General features: G+C 56.2%; 1 protein-coding gene across 1 annotated transcript in view; it reads left to right on the top strand.

Moving 5' to 3' along the window:
* The window catches only part of LMTK3 (lemur tyrosine kinase 3), a 23,588-nt gene extending 4,599 nt beyond the window's left edge, over positions 1-18,989 (top strand). Inside the window, exons 2-16 of the mRNA XM_025196916.1 lie at positions 469-871; positions 1,874-2,004; positions 2,245-2,395; positions 6,675-6,751; positions 7,178-7,296; positions 8,036-8,123; positions 9,014-9,162; positions 9,328-9,412; positions 9,494-9,615; positions 9,961-10,110; positions 11,421-14,251; positions 14,734-15,092; positions 15,350-15,470; positions 16,073-16,306; positions 16,637-18,989. Of these exons, the coding sequence (XP_025052701.1) occupies positions 784-871; positions 1,874-2,004; positions 2,245-2,395; positions 6,675-6,751; positions 7,178-7,296; positions 8,036-8,123; positions 9,014-9,162; positions 9,328-9,412; positions 9,494-9,615; positions 9,961-10,110; positions 11,421-14,251; positions 14,734-15,092; positions 15,350-15,470; positions 16,073-16,306; positions 16,637-16,653 (4,722 nt within the window). The 5' untranslated portion in view covers positions 469-783 and the 3' untranslated portion in view covers positions 16,654-18,989. The remainder of the gene's footprint in view (positions 1-468; positions 872-1,873; positions 2,005-2,244; positions 2,396-6,674; positions 6,752-7,177; positions 7,297-8,035; positions 8,124-9,013; positions 9,163-9,327; positions 9,413-9,493; positions 9,616-9,960; positions 10,111-11,420; positions 14,252-14,733; positions 15,093-15,349; positions 15,471-16,072; positions 16,307-16,636) is intronic.
* Positions 18,990-19,013: the final 24 nt, after the last annotated feature.

Here is a 19,013-nt window from a genome sequence, read left to right as displayed (position 1 = left end):
ATCTTCTGCATCTCTCTGCCCCGCCGCCTTTCACATTCCCTTCTTCTCTGGGCTTCAGGCCCTGACTGACAGCTCTGGAGTCCAATCAGTGAGGCCGGCGGGGTTGGGGGGGGTCTATCCAATGGGAGGACCCTTGAAGCATCAATTCCAGCAGCCCTGCTACCCCCAGAAGAGAATCCCCAATAACCCAGCCTCCTTTCTTCCCTTCCATTGGGCTTTCTCTTTCTTTTCTTTTCCCTTTTCCCCCCCTTCCCCGACCCTCCACCCCATTGAAAAAAACCCAGACACTCGTCCTCTTTTTAGCCCTGGGTCCCCCCTCCCCCCCTTGGCTTCCCCCTCTTATGTGAAGAGCCCCCATCCATTGTTGCCACATAGAAGGAGAGAGAGATGTACATTTTTATGACCACGACTCCTTCTCTCCCCCTCGGCTGGTAATTTTTTTTCTCCTCCTCCCCTGCCTGTCCTCAGCACCGTGACAGGGACGCGGAGAGGAAGATGCCTCTGGATGGGGACCAGGGAGAAGCCAGCTTTGCAAAGCCACAGATTCCCAGAGATGCCAGCCCAGGAGGCCCCGGGGTCCCGTTCGACCTGGAGCGGTTTCAGCCCTTCTGATGCGTGCAGCTGACCGAGCGGCCCCCCTCCCTCCTCCGTTGCTCTCCCCCGTTCTTCTAGCTGGTTCTCTGCCGTGTTTATTTATTTCTCCCTTCTCCCTCCCTCGACCTGAGTCGTCTCCCCCTCCCCAGCACCCTGCTCCCCCCGATCGATGGTTTCCCACCCCTTAAGATGCTAAGGCAGGGGCCGCTCATCTTCCTGGCCGCGTCTATGTCGTATTTCAACCCGGACAAAGCCCTTGCAGCGCCAGTGGACCAGGGTGAGCATTGGGGGGCTTTGGCCTTGGGGGTCCATATTTGTGGGGGTAGAGCTCCCTCTGGCCATATATCTCCTCTCCATCCTTCCTTCCCTCCTCAGTGGTGTTGCTTCCTCCCTGACCACCTGTTTGGGAGCCCAATCCTTCAACCTCCCCCCAGTCTGTCACTTCTTTGTGTGCCTCTTGAGGGGTGGAGGGGCCTGGGGGGTGGGCAGCACGGGGCTGATGACCTGGATCTCTTGAGAGCCAGTGGGGTTGTGTAGCTGCAGGAGGGTGGGAAATGGGGGAAACATTAAAAAGGGTGTATGGGTACTGAAGGGGTGGGATATGGCCTCTGTTACTGGTAGGTTTCTGGCTCTGGCTGGATGCTGGTGGAGATCTGATCAATGGAGGCTTGGCATGGTGTGAGTCCATAAAGTCTGGGCCTGATTTGTGGCTTGGGAGTTGGGGGCATCCAGGCCTGGCTCCAGAAGCAGGCTTGGGGGGTGTCTTGGCTTGGTTTCTGGCAGGTGATTTCAGAGGGGGTTAGGCTCAGCTCCTGGTGGAGGAGGGGGCTGGTATGGGGTCTGGGCCCTGGTCCTAGGCAGGGAGTTTGGGTCAGGGACTGGGCCTGTTCCCAAGGTGGTGACTTTGGTACGTGGGGTGGGGATTTGCTCAAAGTTACACAGCGAGGAGCTGGCAAAGTAGGAAAAGAACCCAGGAGTCCTGTGTGTCCATATGTCCACTGTCACATCAAGACGCATCATTAATTTGTATGCATAATTATCCATCCTTTTAAACTCCCTCTGCCTGTGTATGTGGAGATATGCATAGCATCTCCACATTGGGTGTGGGGTGCCTGTATCAGCAACCCCCATGTCCCACTCCAGAGGTAGCTGCATCCCGGTACTGGGGCCCTGTACATACAGCCCCCAGCTCAGAGGTGGCTGAATCTATTCATCCGTGCTGCCTCTAGTGAGCCTGAGGCACTGGATAGCTTCCAACAGCTGCTTTTGTCTCCCCCAGGTCTCTCTCAGGGCCGGGTCCCTCTGGCTCCTCCCTATGCCGTGGTCCTGATCTCCTGTTCGGGTCTCCTGGCCTTCATCTTCCTTCTCCTCACCTGCTTGTGTTGCAAACGGGGAGATGTTGGGTTCAAGGTGAGGGATGTCTGAGGTGACAGCTCCTGCTTGGTGGGCTGGGAGGAGGGGAGGTGGGAGGTGTAGAGACAGGGTGTGGTGGGACATGCTGGCCTTTAGAATGAGACTGGCCTCCCTAGAGCCAGAAGCAAGGCATTGTGGGATTGCAATTCCTCGCTCAGGTGGCATACAGGCAAAACAGGATGTTGGGGGCTGGTGGTAAGAGTCTTAGCCTCTTGCCACCCTCTCTGTGCCCTCCAGGAGTTCGAGAACCCAGATGGGGAGGAGTATTCAGGGGAGTACACGCCACCCGCTGAGGAGACCTCGTCCTCTCAGTCCCTCCCAGACGTCTACATCCTGCCCCTCTCAGAGGTCACACTCCCACCTCCCAACCAGCAGATACTTAAGACAGGTAAGAGGACACCTTAGCAGGATCCAGTCCATGTCTACCATCCCTCCGCTGATTTGTGCCTAGGAAGTGATGATACAGTGGGTCTGGAAAGGATGTTCTAGGGCAATGATTCTCAACCAGGGAGCTGTGGCACCTTGGGGTGCCTTGAGATATTTACAAGGATGTTGCAGTGTGCCATACAATGTTAGGTGGGCTGGCACGATTCACAAGATAAACTCAGAGATTGCTAATAGGAATTCATAGTGTCAAAAAGCAATCTGACCTGTTGGGGTCTTTCTGAGTTCTTTGCAACAGAAAATTTGCTCTATTACTTTTCTGTAGTCAAAAAATGAGTGGAAACTAAGAACTAGCATTTTCTGAGGTGGCCCTTGAGTCTAATAAGGGCTTCTCTGGTTGTAAGGCAATCAGTAGGTAATGGGAAGCTCTGGTTCTAGATCTATCAATGGAATTGGGGTGCTTCTGGTTCTGAGCTAGTCAGCTGGTGATGGGTGCTTCTGGTTTTGGCCTAGTAAAAGGGTGATATGTGTCTCTGGTTCTAGGCTAGTCAAAGGCTGTTGACGCCGTTGGTTGTAGTCTAGTCAATTAGCAATGGGCCTCTGATTCTACACAGTGCAGGTCATGATGGAATGGGTCTGATCTGAGGATAATTAATTAGTAACAGACACTGCTGTCACATGGTGATGGAAAGCTCTGGGTCCAGGTTTGTTAATGGGTGATGAGATGATCTGGTTCCAGACAAATCAAAGGATGCCCAGACAGCTCCCGCCCAAGGTACTCAGTGGAGAGCTCTGGTTGTAGGCCAGTCACAAAGGTTCTGCTTTAGCTGGGAAGGATGGATAGGCTATATTTCCAGCTAGGGTCGTCTCTAGGTGGGGGCGAATCAGGGTGACCGCCCTGGGCCCTGCACTTTGTGGGGCCCCGCGGAGCTGGGCGGAGTGGTGGCGCCAAGTCCATCAGAGGGGGTTAGGCTCAGCTCCTGGTGGAGGAGGGGGCTGGTATGGGGTCTGGGCCCTGGTCCTAGGCAGGGAGTTTGGGTCAGGGACTGGGCCTGTTCCCAAGGTGGTGACTTTGGTACGTGGGGTGGGGATTTGCTCAAAGTTACACAGCGAGGAGCTGGCAAAGTAGGAAAAGAACCCAGGAGTCCTGTGTGTCCATATGTCCACTGTCACATCAAGACGCATCATTAATTTGTATGCATAATTATCCATCCTTTTAAACTCCCTCTGCCTGTGTATGTGGAGATATGCATAGCATCTCCACATTGGGTGTGGGGTGCCTGTATCAGCAACCCCCATGTCCCACTCCAGAGGTAGCTGCATCCCGGTACTGGGGCCCTGTACATACAGCCCCCAGCTCAGAGGTGGCTGAATCTATTCATCCGTGCTGCCTCTAGTGAGCCTGAGGCACTGGATAGCTTCCAACAGCTGCTTTTGTCTCCCCCAGGTCTCTCTCAGGGCCGGGTCCCTCTGGCTCCTCCCTATGCCGTGGTCCTGATCTCCTGTTCGGGTCTCCTGGCCTTCATCTTCCTTCTCCTCACCTGCTTGTGTTGCAAACGGGGAGATGTTGGGTTCAAGGTGAGGGATGTCTGAGGTGACAGCTCCTGCTTGGTGGGCTGGGAGGAGGGGAGGTGGGAGGTGTAGAGACAGGGTGTGGTGGGACATGCTGGCCTTTAGAATGAGACTGGCCTCCCTAGAGCCAGAAGCAAGGCATTGTGGGATTGCAATTCCTCGCTCAGGTGGCATACAGGCAAAACAGGATGTTGGGGGCTGGTGGTAAGAGTCTTAGCCTCTTGCCACCCTCTCTGTGCCCTCCAGGAGTTCGAGAACCCAGATGGGGAGGAGTATTCAGGGGAGTACACGCCACCCGCTGAGGAGACCTCGTCCTCTCAGTCCCTCCCAGACGTCTACATCCTGCCCCTCTCAGAGGTCACACTCCCACCTCCCAACCAGCAGATACTTAAGACAGGTAAGAGGACACCTTAGCAGGATCCAGTCCATGTCTACCATCCCTCCGCTGATTTGTGCCTAGGAAGTGATGATACAGTGGGTCTGGAAAGGATGTTCTAGGGCAATGATTCTCAACCAGGGAGCTGTGGCACCTTGGGGTGCCTTGAGATATTTACAAGGATGTTGCAGTGTGCCATACAATGTTAGGTGGGCTGGCACGATTCACAAGATAAACTCAGAGATTGCTAATAGGAATTCATAGTGTCAAAAAGCAATCTGACCTGTTGGGGTCTTTCTGAGTTCTTTGCAACAGAAAATTTGCTCTATTACTTTTCTGTAGTCAAAAAATGAGTGGAAACTAAGAACTAGCATTTTCTGAGGTGGCCCTTGAGTCTAATAAGGGCTTCTCTGGTTGTAAGGCAATCAGTAGGTAATGGGAAGCTCTGGTTCTAGATCTATCAATGGAATTGGGGTGCTTCTGGTTCTGAGCTAGTCAGCTGGTGATGGGTGCTTCTGGTTTTGGCCTAGTAAAAGGGTGATATGTGTCTCTGGTTCTAGGCTAGTCAAAGGCTGTTGACGCCGTTGGTTGTAGTCTAGTCAATTAGCAATGGGCCTCTGATTCTACACAGTGCAGGTCATGATGGAATGGGTCTGATCTGAGGATAATTAATTAGTAACAGACACTGCTGTCACATGGTGATGGAAAGCTCTGGGTCCAGGTTTGTTAATGGGTGATGAGATGATCTGGTTCCAGACAAATCAAAGGATGCCCAGACAGCTCCCGCCCAAGGTACTCAGTGGAGAGCTCTGGTTGTAGGCCAGTCACAAAGGTTCTGCTTTAGCTGGGAAGGATGGATAGGCTATATTTCCAGCTAGGGTCGTCTCTAGGTGGGGGCGAATCAGGGTGACCGCCCTGGGCCCTGCACTTTGTGGGGCCCCGCGGAGCTGGGCGGAGTGGTGGCGCCAAGTCCAGCCACTTGCTACCTGCCCCCCCCCCGACGTCAGCAGCTTCTTCAGGTCTGGGGACATGGGATTGGAGTGGGGACGGGGCCCCACATGGGCTGATTTGCCCCGGGCCCTACACCTTGTTTGGGTCAGCTGTTCCCAGCCTAGCTGATTGGGATATAGTGGCTCCAAAAATGAATTTCTAAACAATGCAATGAGAGTAGAGTGACTGTGCTTGTGGTTACACTGCTATGGATAAAATGACTCAAGAAGTCAGGACCTAGAGCAACCACTGATGATTTAGGTGGTCTAAACTAGACGAATCAAAGGGACTCCTTGGGGAACAGTGGCATTGGAGAGCATATTCAAGAGCCCTTTTCAGGATCCAGTGATTCTGATCCTGTCATGGGGGAGTGGGGGGGTAGTGACCATTCATTTTGTGCTATACACCGATCAGCAGGTTCTAGACTAGCTATCGTGAAAAAAGTGACACTGGTAAACCACATCTAGAATAACCAATGTAGATGCAGTGACTCTAGAATGCAAGTTTGCAAACTATATCATTCTAGACTAATATAAGGTGGAAAAAGCCATTCTGGAGGTCACATTCCAGACTCAGCCATGTCAAAGCAGTGCCTCTAGCAAGTTCAGAGCCTCAGTGACTGGCTTATAACCTGAGCTCTCCATTGCCAGTTGAGTAGCTTTGGACTGGAGCTGTCCCAACATCCACTGACTTGTCTAGAACCAGATCATCTCATCACCCATTGATTAACCTGAACCCATAGCCTTCCATCACCATGTAACAGCACTGTCTGTTGCTGATTGCTTATCCTTATACCAGACCCATTCATTACCACATGTACAATTTAGAATCAGAGGCCCATTGCTAGCTGACTAGGCTACAAACTGTGGCCCCAACTCCCTTTGAGTTTAGGTTGGTTCCAGATTGGATAAGGGGGTGATGTCCTCCTAGGGATCATGTTCCAGACCAGCCAGGGTTGATGCAGCATCTCAAGAAAGATCAGTCAAGACCAGAATGGTTTTACATCACCTAGTGCAGGCAAAGCCATGCTGGAGGTCATGGTTTGGCTAGCTCGTGAGGCCGGGACTATGATGGGAGCAGTGTTCTAGACCACTGAATAGGGGATGCAGTGACTCTGGAGAGGTGGTTCTGGATGATCCTATTGCTATTCAGCGTGGAATGGAACATTTGGTTAGTTCAGATGAGCCAATGGGGTGTCAGTGATTCTGCAGCCTACATTCTGGATCCATCCTGGGAAGCAACACCAGCTGCTGGCAGGCTGTGGTGCACCCTTGGAGCCCCTTTCTCTTGTAGAGAGGCTTGGCAGCTTTCAACCCCTGGCTCACTCTGTCGCCCTCTCTTCCAGATCTGGTAAAGAATTTGGGTTTGAGCCGTCAACACCTCAGCTACCTGCAGGAGATTGGCAATGGCTGGTTTGGGAAGGTGAGCAGGGTCTCTTCACCCCCTCCCCATCTGGGGCCCCAGCCTATGTGAGTCTCACTGCCAGGGGGCTCCTGCTTCAGTTTAGCCTTGGGGCTAGGAACAGGTTGGTTCAGGGGGTGGGAAATGGGGTAGAGACCTTTCTCCTCCTGGCCCCAATCTGGCCACGGGGCAGGGGGGGATGAACTGGCCCATGGAATGGGAGCCCTTGCCAACTGACACCACATTTATGGAGGCATCAGTGAAATGACCTTGCTGGGCCTCAGCCCTGTTCCTGTATGCCTATTTCCTCAACCATCATCAGGGGTTGTTAACCAGCACCTGCCTCCCAGCTCCTTCGGGCTGAATGAGACCTAGGCCCACCCCCCACCCCCATAATCTGGGAGGCAGACCCTGTTGGGTCACACTGGGGTCTGCTCTGTGTTCTAGGTAATCCTTGGAGAAATCTTCTCGGACTTCACCCCAGCCCAAGTGGTGGTGAAGGAGCTGCGGGTCAGTGCGGGGCCGCTGGAGCAGAGGAAGTTCCTGGCTGAAGCCCAACCTTATCGGTAATTGGGGGTAGAGCCTCATCCTAGTGATGGACACAGTATCCCTGTATAAACAGCCCCTGATGTGCCCCACCCCAGAGATGGCTGCATCTCAATGCGAGGCAAGGGGTCCATGTATAACCAGCCTCCGATGGGCCCCACTCCAGAGATGGCTGCATCTTAGGACTGGGCTACAGTCAGAGATGACCTTACTATGTAAGATCTGAAGAGGCTCAGTATGCCTCTCATGATGCTGTGGAGAGAAACCCCCACAGCTGATCCACCCCAATCCCTCTTACTCCAGTAGCAAATTACAGAACGCCTCCATATTGTTCCTTTGAGAAGGGGCTGGGTCTCCTGTCTTTGTGGGTAGCAGGCACAAAGGTGGGGTTTGGGGCTCAGTGTTCAGGATCCCTTCCCCAATGTCTGGGGTCCCAAAGGGTTTTTTCCAGGGGCTCATTAAATAACCCTCCTGACCCCAAGAGACATGGCAATTTTTTGCCCTGTGCCCATAACTGGGAAACTGAGTCACAGGGAGAAGGGGACCTGCTGGATCCCAGGGTCATGTGGTGAGTCATGTCAGAGCAAGGAGAGAACTCGGGAGTCCTGGCTCCCAGCCCACTCCTGCTCTAAGCCACTAGACTCTACTCCTCTCTTAGAGCTGAAGCAGAACCCAGGCATCCGGAGCCTGCCGTGGTCAGGGGAAATAACAGTGTTCTCAGTTCTTCTCCCCTCCCTGTCTCCTGCCCTTGGTTTTAAGAAGCCTCCAGCATCCGAACATCCTGCAGTGTTTGGGGCTGTGTACGGAGACCATCCCCTTCCTGCTCATCATGGAGTTCTGCCAGCTGGTGAGCGTTTGTGTGTGTGCGTGTGTTTCTGTGTGCATGTGTGTGCCTGCGTGCACTCATGCACCTGTGTACATGTGTGTTTACTATATGTGTGTGTACAAGAGAACCAGTGGCCCCGGGTGGATGGAATCAGAGCTGCCCCACTGTGTTAAGCAATCAGGGCTCATGGTAGAGGTGATATCTTTTATTAGACCAACAAGATTTTTGCCAAAATCATGGATGAAGGCGTGTCCATGGCTATATGTGATGGGGGTGAAGGGGTGACTGGCTTGTTTGTGAGTGTGGATGAACGTGTGTCTGTGAATATTTGGGTGGGTGCATGCATGGGCATGGAGGGAACTGGGTGCAAACACTTGTGTGTGTGTGCATTTTTGTGGGAAGAAGCTGATATGTATGAGGGTAGATGGTTGGGTGAGGGCGTGCTTGCGGGCCTGGCTGTGCATGTGTATAAGTGGTTGTGTACGTGTGTGTTTGGGGGTGGGAGTAGAGTGCACTTGTGTGCACACATGTTTGTATACAGGTGTGATTGATGTCAAGACAAGGTTATTTGTGTGCATGTGGGTGTTTGTGTGGAGCTGACGTGTGTGTGTGTGTGTGTGTGTGGTTGGGCATGGCTGTGAGTGTATATGTGCGCTTTGGAGGTGCATGCAGGCACATGCACGTACTTTGCTGCATGGCCAGTCTCAGGGAGGCCTCTTGGGCTTCATGTGAGGGTGATCTCTGCTGGTGGCAGGGAGCTCTGCCCAGCTGTTATGTCATAGCCCCATGGTGCTGGGTGGGGAGTCCCCAAGGGGTCACTCCTGGTTCTCTGGGTTGGGGGAGGTTGTTGCTCCACAGGTGCCCTGGGCCCTGTCCTCCTCATCCCCTCTCCTGGTGCTTCCTCCCCACAGGGTGATCTGAAGCGGTACCTGCGGGCACAGCAGAAGGGGGATGGGCTGACCCCTGACCTGCTGACCCGTGACCTGGGCACATTGCAGCGCATGGCCTATGAGATCACCCTGGGGCTCATGCATCTGCACAAGAACAACTACATCCACAGGTGAGCCATGCTGTTAGGGGCAGGATGCCTGGGTTCCACCCCGGGGTCTGGTGGGTCAGCCCTGGGTGGTGTCTGTGTTCGGGGAGGGTGTGACACCGAGGGTTCCTGGGGTGGAGAGAGAGTCTCTGGGTGCTGCTAACCAGGTGCTCCCTTTGCCCTTTCCAGTGACCTGGCGCTCCGGAACTGCCTGCTAACCTCCGACCTCACTGTGCGTGTGGGGGACTATGGCCTCTCACACAACAACTACCGGGTAAGAGCCTGGGGCAGGGGCAGTAGCTGGTTCCATGGTGGGCTCCTGCCCAGTGCTAACCCTGCCCCTTCATGCTTTCAGGAGGATTATTACATCACCCCCGACCGGCTGTGGATCCCCTTGCGCTGGGTGGCCCCTGAGCTCCTGGACGAGACTCATGGGACCCTCATGGTGGTGGATCAGAGCAAGGAGAGTAACGTCTGGTGAGGCCTACACCCACCCTACCACCTCTGGCCTGGTGGGCCTCCCTTTCCTGCAGAGATTGGCTGAGGCTGTCCTAGGGAAGGGGAAAGCAGCTGCTGTCAGAGAAAGCTGAGGGGAAGCATGTGTGGGTGCCTGGTATCTCAGTCCCAGAGCTTCTGACAGCACCCGCATCCTGCTCAATGATGCTGTTATACAGCCACCATGTGCTCGCTCAGAGGCAGCCGCATTTCAGTGCTGGGTGTGGGGACCCAGAATGAACCACCCCCCAGTGTGCCCTACTCTAGCGGCAGCTGCATCTCAGTTCTGGGCAGTAACCAGTAGTTCTGTGACCTGGTTCCCCACAGGTCCCTGGGGGTGACGATCTGGGAGCTGTTTGAGTTCGGCAGCCAACCCTACCGGCACCTCTCTGACGAGGAGGTTCTGACCTTTGTCATCAAGGAGCAGCAGATGAAACTGGCCAAGCCCCGCCTCAAGCTGCCCTACTCTGACTACTGGTGAGTTAGGGGCCTGCCCCTCAGCTCTCTGGGGCCGAGAGTCCCAGTACGAGGTCTCCAGCAGGTCAAACTGGGTGAGTGTCCTGTTTGGCAGGGCCATCACCTTATCCTAGTATAGGCATCCCCACAGACTGAGAACCACCAGATGGAAAGGGGCACCTCCTCTGGGTGTGTCCTGACTGGCCTCATCTCTGTCTTTAGCCCATCTCTTTCTCCAGCTTTTCTCTTCCTACTTCCCACATATTTCTCTTGCTGTTGTTTTCTGACTGTTGTTGTGTCTCTGACTGTTCCTCTGTCTCCACAGCTGTTTTTTCTGGCAGTTCTTCTGTATCTACAGCTGTCATCTCCATCTGTTCCTCTGTCTCCCTCCAGCTACTATTTTTTGGCTGTTTTCTGCCTCTTTATATTTTGCCTCTTCGGTTTCTTTCTGGTTGTTCTGCCACTGTGGCTGTTTTCTGATTGTTCTCTCTCTCTCTGTCTCCAGCTATGATTTCCCCGCTGTTTTTCTGCCTGTTTCTGGGTGTTATATTCCATCTGTTGTCTTTTTACTTTCTGACTTCTCTTTCTACAGCTCTCTTCCTTGATTGTGCAATTCTTGGATGTAACTTTAAACAATTTTAAAAGGGAGGGGAATTTGCCACTTAGGAATGTGCATGAGCTGTTCCAATTCAACTGTTATGTCTGTTTGCTCCTACAGGCAAGCAAAACAGGTTTAAACAAAATCAGCTTAAAGAGGGGTTTAGCTCTACTTATTCCAGTCTAGGCATGGACAGACATAACAGTTATATCAGAACAGCTTATTCCAAGATCATTTAATACCAGTACATCTTTACCTCTGCCCATAACTTCCAGCTGTTTTTTTCTCTTCCACTGGCTGCTATTTTCTGGCTGTTCTTCCATCTTTTTCTGACTGTTCTGTCTACCATATATTCTTATCATTTCTGATAATTTCTCTGGCTGTTCTCTCCTTCACAGTTATTTCCTGGTTGTTTCTCAGTTTCTCTCTGACTGTTCTGCTTCAATGGTTATTTTCTCTGACTGTTTCTCTGTTTACCTTCAGTTGTTATTTTCCAGCTGTTTTGCAGTGTCTCTCTCTCTCCTGCCTGAACAGCTCTCTTTTCTTACTGTAGGTTTGTCTCTCTCTGGCTGTTCTTATCTCAACTACCAATTGTTATTTTCTAGCTGTTCTTTGGTCTCTCTCTGCCTGCTCTGTCTCTGTGAGAGTTCCTCTCCCGCCAACTGTTTTGTCCATTTTGGGATAGCTGTTCTCTGACTGTTCTTTCCCCTCTTCCCACCTGTTCTCCCTGCAGGTATGAGGTGATGCAGTCCTGCTGGCTCCCAGCCCTGCAGCGGCCCACATTGGAGGAGCTGCACTTGCAGCTGACGTATCTGCTGACAGAGCGTTCCAATGAGCAGGCGGAGGAGAGCTTCGAGTGGCGGTGGAACGCCTTGAAGCCTAAGCGCTCGCCTGTGGCCTCTCCCCCAGCAGGGGTTCCTCGCCGTCAGCGTTCAGAGGAGATCTCAGCCTACCCACTGTTGGATGGATTTCAGGGGGCTGACATGGATGATATCCTGACCGTCACTGAGAGCAGCCGGGGCCTCAACTTCGAGTACATGTGGGAGAAGGCCCGGCTGGGGCGGTGGAAGGGCGCCCCTGCCTCTGGCCCCTCCTCAACCCCTGCTGCTCCACCCCACAGCCTGGAGTACCCACCCAGCAATGGGGCACTGGCTGTGCCGGGCACCAACCCCTTCTATGAAGCTCCAGCACGGCAGACCCTTGAGACGCCCAGTGTGGTGCCTGTCATCAGCGCCCGCAGCCCCTCAGTTAGCAGCGAGTACTACATCCGGCTGGAAGAGCATGGGGCCAATGATGGGCCAGAGCGCTCGGTCTGCACCCCCAGCCCTGTCTATGAGCACCAGTATGGGGTGTCTGGCTCCCCACTGGAGCCCCTGTTCCCTTCAGACTGGGACCCCATCGAGGCTGGGCAGGGCACCCCACCGCTGTCCCGACACCCTCCCCGGCACCACCACCACCATCACCACCACCACCACGCCCCACTTCTCCTGCAGGAGGGGCCAGAGACCTGGGCTCCTGGCAGCACCAACCCTTTCCTATCTGTATCGCAGGAGCTGGGCCGCCGCGGGAACAACCCCTTCCGGGCTGAGGCGGGTGAGATCCAGGAGACGTCCCTGACAGAGCCGCCCCCTGGGCCGGGGGGTGGCGGGGGGGATGTCTTTCTGGGAGATTCCCTGCTCCATGTCTACAGGGAGCTAGAGGACCAGCAGCGGAGCTGGGACTCAGACACGCTGGAAGAGAGGGGTGCTGGGGAGACACTGGCAGGGGACCCAGCCGAGTACCGTTCCTCACCCCCCTGGGACCGGGAGCCCTCGTTGATGGAAGACCAGAGCTCAGGTGGCAGCACGGATGGGGAGGACAGGAGCAGTGGTGGGGGCGGGCGCCGCAGCCTCCTTCCTTGTCCTCTCTGCAGCCGGGGTGCCCAGTCACATTGCACTTGTGCCGTAGCCCGAGCGGAGGTGGTGAGTGGCTGGAGCAACCACCCTGGCATCCACCGGCCTCACCGCGACAGCTACGGCACCGAGGACGACTCCTCACTCAAGGTGGAGCGGGGGTCACTCTCCGACTGCCCCATTCTACCCTCCAAGGACTTCCAGGGTGGGGAGGGTTTTCCCAGCATGGGCGGGGCTGGCGAGGGTTTCCCCGGTGTGGGCGGGGCCACTCTACTGGTCCCGCCCCCTCCCGCCAAGGCTCTGCCCCCTTCCTTGGAGTTCTACGACCCGCTGATGGGGACGGCGGTGAAGAGCTACGACCTCCAGGACTACCCCAAGCGGGGCAAGGGGCCAGCGCCCCAGGAGACAGGGAGGCTGCCAGGGTCCCCTTTCCCCGGCATGGCCGTCGGATGCTGCAGCGTCATTGTCCCAGTGGAGATCCCACCGCTGTCCACACTGGCGGAGAGCGCCGAAGAGGAAACCATCGCCATCCTGCCCGAGGCCGCAGAAGGCTTTGCACCCAGCCCAGATGCGCTGGGCCTCAGTCAGGCCCCACCGGGGCGGCAGAGGGGCACACTGGACTCAGTGGACTCCCTGGACATCCCCTCCAACACCAGCTCATCAGATGTTTGCAGCCCGGCCTCCCATTACTCCTCACCGGGTCAGAAGTTCGGCGACAGCGGCTACGAGACGGAGAGCACCTTCTCCCCCGAGTTCATCTTCAAGGAGGCCGAGGAGCGGCACGGGGACGAGGACGAAGAAGGCGAGGCAGGCGGCAAAGACGGCACGACCCACCTGCCGCCCACGCCCATCTCGGAATCCACCAGCGACCTGACGCTGTCGGAGGAGGCACCGAGCACCGAGGAGGAGGCAGCAGGGAGGGAGCTGGGCCTGACCACTCCCCATCGGGACTCAGCCTATTTCTCAGACGGCGAGATGGAGTGGGGGGCCCCAGTGGGGAGGCAGGAGGCCAAGGCCAGGGTGGGAGGGCAGGAGCTCGGCGTAGAAGAGCCTCCAGAAAGCGATGCCGCCATGCCACTGGCCCCAGTCCAACCACCAGCCAAGATGGAGAACGGCTTTGTGGTACAAATCTGCAAGGAACAGCTGCTGGTCTCACTGAGGGAGAATGTCACCCGGAACTTGCTGAGTGGCCGCGAGGCCCCGGGGACCCCAGCGTCTGGGACCCCTGTCCTGAAGGACCAAGCTGTGATCCAGCTCTGGGTGCTGGAGCCAGAGGTGGAGCCAAAGATGCCAGAGGTGGAGTTGAAGGTGCCAGAGCAAGGGCCAAAGACGCCAGAGCAGGGGTTGAAGGAGGCCAAGGAGAAAGAGGAGGAGGTGGTGGCTGGAAACGATGGAGAGGCCCCAGGCAGCCACCTGCCACTGGGCAAGGAGGAAGAGGAGGTGGAGGAGGAAAAGCAGGAGGGGGAGGGTGGCATAGAGGAGGTCGACGGGCAGCCTGCAGAGCAGGAGGGACCGGAGAGCAAGGAGATGCGCCCGGACAGCCAGGCATTGCTGGAGCAGAACAAGGAGGCCCCGGCACCAGTCCCCGAGGAGGGCAGCAAGGTGTCTCAGCAGCCCCGGCTGCACCTGGACTTCAGCCCAACCGTGAATCAAGGCAGCTTGGACATCAAGGGTAGGAGCCACCAGCAGGCGCGGCAGGAAGGGGGATGTTGTCGGGGCTGGACTAGGGTGGGTTGTCCAATATGTGGTGGGGGAGCTCCTTTAGGGGAGGGGAGAGGAGCCAGGGGTGGGCACCAGGCTGCCTGCCAGGCTGCTGTGGGATCCTCGAGCTGCAGGCCTGGCCAGTGTAGTGTATTGTGAGAGCCATGCTCCCAGAATGCTCTGGGGCAAGTGTGATGCTGGGGCTGCTCAGCTCAGGGTGTGTAATTGGAGAGGGAGGGGATGGGGGCTGTTTGCCCCATGACCTTTGACCTTTCATTGCTGTGTCTTAATTCACATCCCTTGACCTTTACCTCCTGTTTGACCTTTGACCCTAACTGCTCTGGCCTGTGTCCCTTGACCCTTGGTCTTGACCTGGTAACCCTGACCCTTTACTTCTGATGCCTCCACTGCCCTCTTGTCTTTGACCCCCTGACCTTTGACCTTCCCCTGCAGCCAAGGTGTCCCGCCTGTCCCTCTCGCTGCCCCCTCTGACCCTGCAGCCCTTCCCCAGCCCAGGGGGGCGGAAGCCCTTCTGGGAGGGGGCCAAGGAGGGCTGCAGGGGGCTCCCGGTGGAGGAGGAGCAGGAGGGGGGCCCGCGGGAGGCCCTGGGGCTGGGCGAGGAGGAGGAGGAGGTGGACGAGGAGGTTCTGGGGGGCGTGGGCGTCCCCATCGTGGTCAGCGAATTGGACGACGGGCGCAACTTGCGCGGCCTCCTCAAGTCACCGCGCTCGGCCGAGGAGGCCGCGGAGCTGGACCGTAAGCGCAAGATGGTGTCCTTCTTTGATGACGTCACTGTCTATCTGTTTGATCAGGCAAGTAGCGGCGGGGCCGGAGGGGTGGAGTCAGGGCCAGGGGAGGGAGTGGGTCTGCCAAATTGGACCACCAGTACAAGGGTGATGGTGTCATGACCTACCAGTTCAACCTGGTGAGTGGGGCAGGGCCGGGAGCTGGGGGCAGGGTCAGTGGGGTGTGGCAGCACCTAGTGAGAGAGCAGGGAACAAAGAATGGGAAGGAGCCAGCAAAGAAGGGAGGGGCCATAGTGTGCTGATTCCCACTATCCTCTGTCCAGGAGACGCCAACCAATGAACTGAGCTCCCAGAGTGCCCCAGAGAGTGATGGCGCCAACAGTATTACGCCAGGCACCGCCGGGGAGCCGGGTCTTGATGCCTTCTCACCTGCTGATGGCTTCAGTGAGCTGCCGGGCAGGCTGGGGGCAGGGGACAAGGCTGGGTGTGGGAGTACGCAAATTATTCACGTGGTCTTATTTGCATATTCACAAACAGCAATTTGCATGCAGCCGCTACGTGTGGCTGTGACTCTCCCTTCCCTGTGGAGTTGGGGGATATGGAGCTGAGCACAACTTGGCAAAGGAGGAGGTGGGCGGTGGGTGGGGGGAATGTCATGGGTTACAGGATGAGCTCATTCTTGGCCCCACCTGTACTGCCCAATGAGGCTGGGATTCATGTAGGCACAGGGCCAAACTGACCAATATGGTTGAGGTAGGGGCCAGTGTGCACTGACCAATGGGGAAAGAAAATGGGGCAGGGGGACCTGGTCTGCTGGATGAGTGGGGATGGGATTATGCTGACCAGTGGGGTGGAGGAAAGGGCCATGCTGACCAATGGGGTGAGGGCAGTGACTCATGGGTGCATGGCATAGGGGAGATGCTGACTATTGGGCCAAGGGCAGAGCCATTCTGACCAATGGGGTGGGGTCAGGGTTATTCTGAGCAATGGGGTGGGGCCATCCCTCCCCATTTTCACACCCTTTCTCCCCTTTGTCCCCCCGGCAGGTGGCAGCTTTGAGTGGGATGATGACTTCCCGTTGATGGCCCAGAACCCATCCTTTGTCTCCATGGTGACGGACCCAGGCACGCTGCCCTCACCCATGCCACCCCCCTCATTACTCCCAGCCAAGGGGGCCGAGCCCAGCATCATGGATGCCCTGCGCTTCTCCCGCTTCACTGTCTCCCCAGCCCTTGAGCCCCACCTCCCCCCCCATGAGGCCGAGTTGGCGGCCACAGCCAGTGAGTGAGGTTGCAGTGTTGGGGCCCATTGGGCTGACCTGGGGTGCGGGGGGAGAGGCAGGGGAGGGGGGCGCATGGTCTGATCCAAGATGGGGAGCCACTTCTGGAATGGGGGAATCCATGGGTCCAGTCTGGGGGAGCTGGAGGGGGACACTGGACTGGCTGAGCCCAGGAGGCTGATTAAGGGGTAGGGGTGTTGGGGGAAGGATATAGGTTATCTGGGCTTGTGGTTCTAATCCTGGCAGGGCATGATGACAGCATGGGGAGGCCAGACTTGGTCAGGGGAGAGGGCACCAGGCTGACATCCCCTCCTCCTTCCTTCTCTTCCAGACCCAATTGAAAACTGAGATGGGGTCCCCCCATTGCACCACAGGGCTCCCCTCAGCCCAGCCGTGACCGTCTGTAGCAGGGAGCGGCAACACGCATGTGCCAGGCATGTTATGTGGGGGTACATGTCCCATCCAGGGGCTGGACTCACCCCCAAAGGACACATCATCGCTGAGCCACAGGGGGCTGGCTCTGAAACAGAGACTGAAAAGGCTGGGACATGTCCCAGGGGACCGGGGCATCCAACTGCCCCTGGCACAGATCTTTCAGTACCCATGGGACTGGCTGCTCTGGACAATTATGTTTTTTTTACTGTGACTCAGATGTGGGAGGAGGCAAAACCAGCTTGCAGTGGGGTGGGGAGGACTCATGCTGCTGAATGTATCCCTGGGGGCCCTGCTCCCACAGTTCACATCTCCACCCCCACCTGCCATTGATAGTCTGTCTTGTGCCAAACCTAATCTCGGGGTAGCTTTGTGGGGTGGGTGGGGAGGGGGAAGGGGGGTCAGGAGTTGAGATTGGACCCTCCCCTTACTCCTCAGCACCAGTGTGGGAACCTCAGCCCCATGTGCACCCATAGGGCTGGGGGGGCTGAAGACCCTTCGTGACTCCCATCCTGGGCTGGGTTGGAAGTAATGACCCCGCACCCTCCAGGGCCCCGTGGGAAGGGAAAGGAGACAGAGCCCGGCACTTTTGCCATCCCATTGTCCAGTCGGCATCTCCACCAGTGGTTTAACCCTTTGTCTCTCAAGGATCCCAATAAATTCATCAGCAGTGGGGGAACACCACTCCCCATGCCCCCCCCAAGCAAAACCAGCCCTAGGAAAATAGCACCCCTGCCCCCACTGCCACTCTCCTTCATCTTCTTGGTGCCAAACTCTGTCTAATGGGGGCAAAGTGGGGGACCCTATGCCAGAGGGAAAGTGCCCCTACCCCTGACTTCACAAAAAGGACAGAGTGCCTCCTACTGGCCAGCAGGAGATAAACCCAGAGGGGAGTTGATGGGGTCTAAGGCAGCTCCCCCACCCCTGGCAGTGCAACTGTGGGGGTGGGGGGCACCTCAGCCCAGGGCTGACACTGGGATATGGGGGAGGTATGACGGTACAGTATGGGTTGATTTCTTTCTTCTTTTTTTAAAGACTAAAAAAAAAAATTACTGGGCTATACTAGGGAGCAGACTGGAGGTCACTGATTTCTACTGGCAGTGCCCTGGTGCTCAGTGGTTTATACTGGGAGCATCCTGCAGACCAATAGCTTCTATGGGGCTTGTGCTGAAGGACTCTGCTGGCCATGGACTGGTTGTCTCTGAGTCATACTGGGAGCAGCGTGCTGATAATGAAGTTATATAGGAGTGTCTGGCCCACCCTGGTGTACTGTGGATGTGCAATGCTGGCTTGGGCAGGGGAAGCGGTATACTGGGGGGAGCATCGTGGAAGACATGTTCCTGGAGCATGTTGAGAGCAGGTTGCTAAATGACAGGGCAATCCGCCCTGATAGTTTGCCACTGTGAGCTGGAGGGACTAAGTTTGGGGGTCGGAGGAGGGAAAGGGGAGGGCAAGCAGGGGCCTATAATCCTAACCCGGGGTTCGTGGTGGGGCCACCCGCTGCCGGTCCCAGGGCCTATCCCGTCCCCTCTCCCACTCCCCTCCGGTCATGGTCTCCCACCACCTTCCTGCATCTGGAACAAGAGGTGAGTCTGAGTGAATCCCCCAGGTTAGACGTGGATCTTGGTGCTGCTCTGTGGGGTGGGTCTGGGCCGACTCAGCAGAGAAGGGTGGGGGCTGGCCAGGCCCTGCCTGTACATAGAGACCTGGGAGCCTTGGAAGGGGCCAGCACCGCCTTCGCCGAGTTCTCTATTTGCCAAAACGAAGAAGAGATTAACAAAAATGAACAATAAATCAAAGTGTCTTCTAGCCAGAGAACAAAAAAAAGCCTTATTGGGAAAGCAGGGGATGGTGTAATGATGGGTGGGTGGATGGAAAGCGGCAGCAGGGAGAAAGAGGAGTGGCAGGGGGAGGGATGAGTGGATAATGGGCCTCGCAGGCAGGGAGGGATTGGGGAGCAAGAGTGTTGGGGGAAGGATGGGTGGGGTAGTGGGTGGGCAAAGGGTATGGACTGGTTGTGGGAGGTGGACGGAAAGCACCGGAAGCTCAGCAGTCTCTCTCGCCACGTGCATGCACACATACATGCCTGCATGTGTACATGCACACACACACACGTGCACACGTACAAAGTTCTGGGGAGTTTCTGATGCGGTGAGCACCCATGGCTGGGAGAGGTTTAAATTAATCTTTATTAATCCTAGGATGGGATGCAGTATTTCCCAAGATGCATAGATATGTACATGGCTCACCAGCCACAGTCTCTGGCTGCACACACC

This window comes from Alligator sinensis, unplaced genomic scaffold (genome assembly GCF_000455745.1).
Source record: "Alligator sinensis unplaced genomic scaffold, ASM45574v1 scaffold647_2, whole genome shotgun sequence".
Lineage (NCBI taxonomy): Eukaryota > Metazoa > Chordata > Crocodylia > Alligatoridae > Alligator > Alligator sinensis.
The sequence above is the reverse complement of the archived record's forward strand: the minus strand, read 5'-3'. Positions and strand labels throughout refer to the sequence as shown.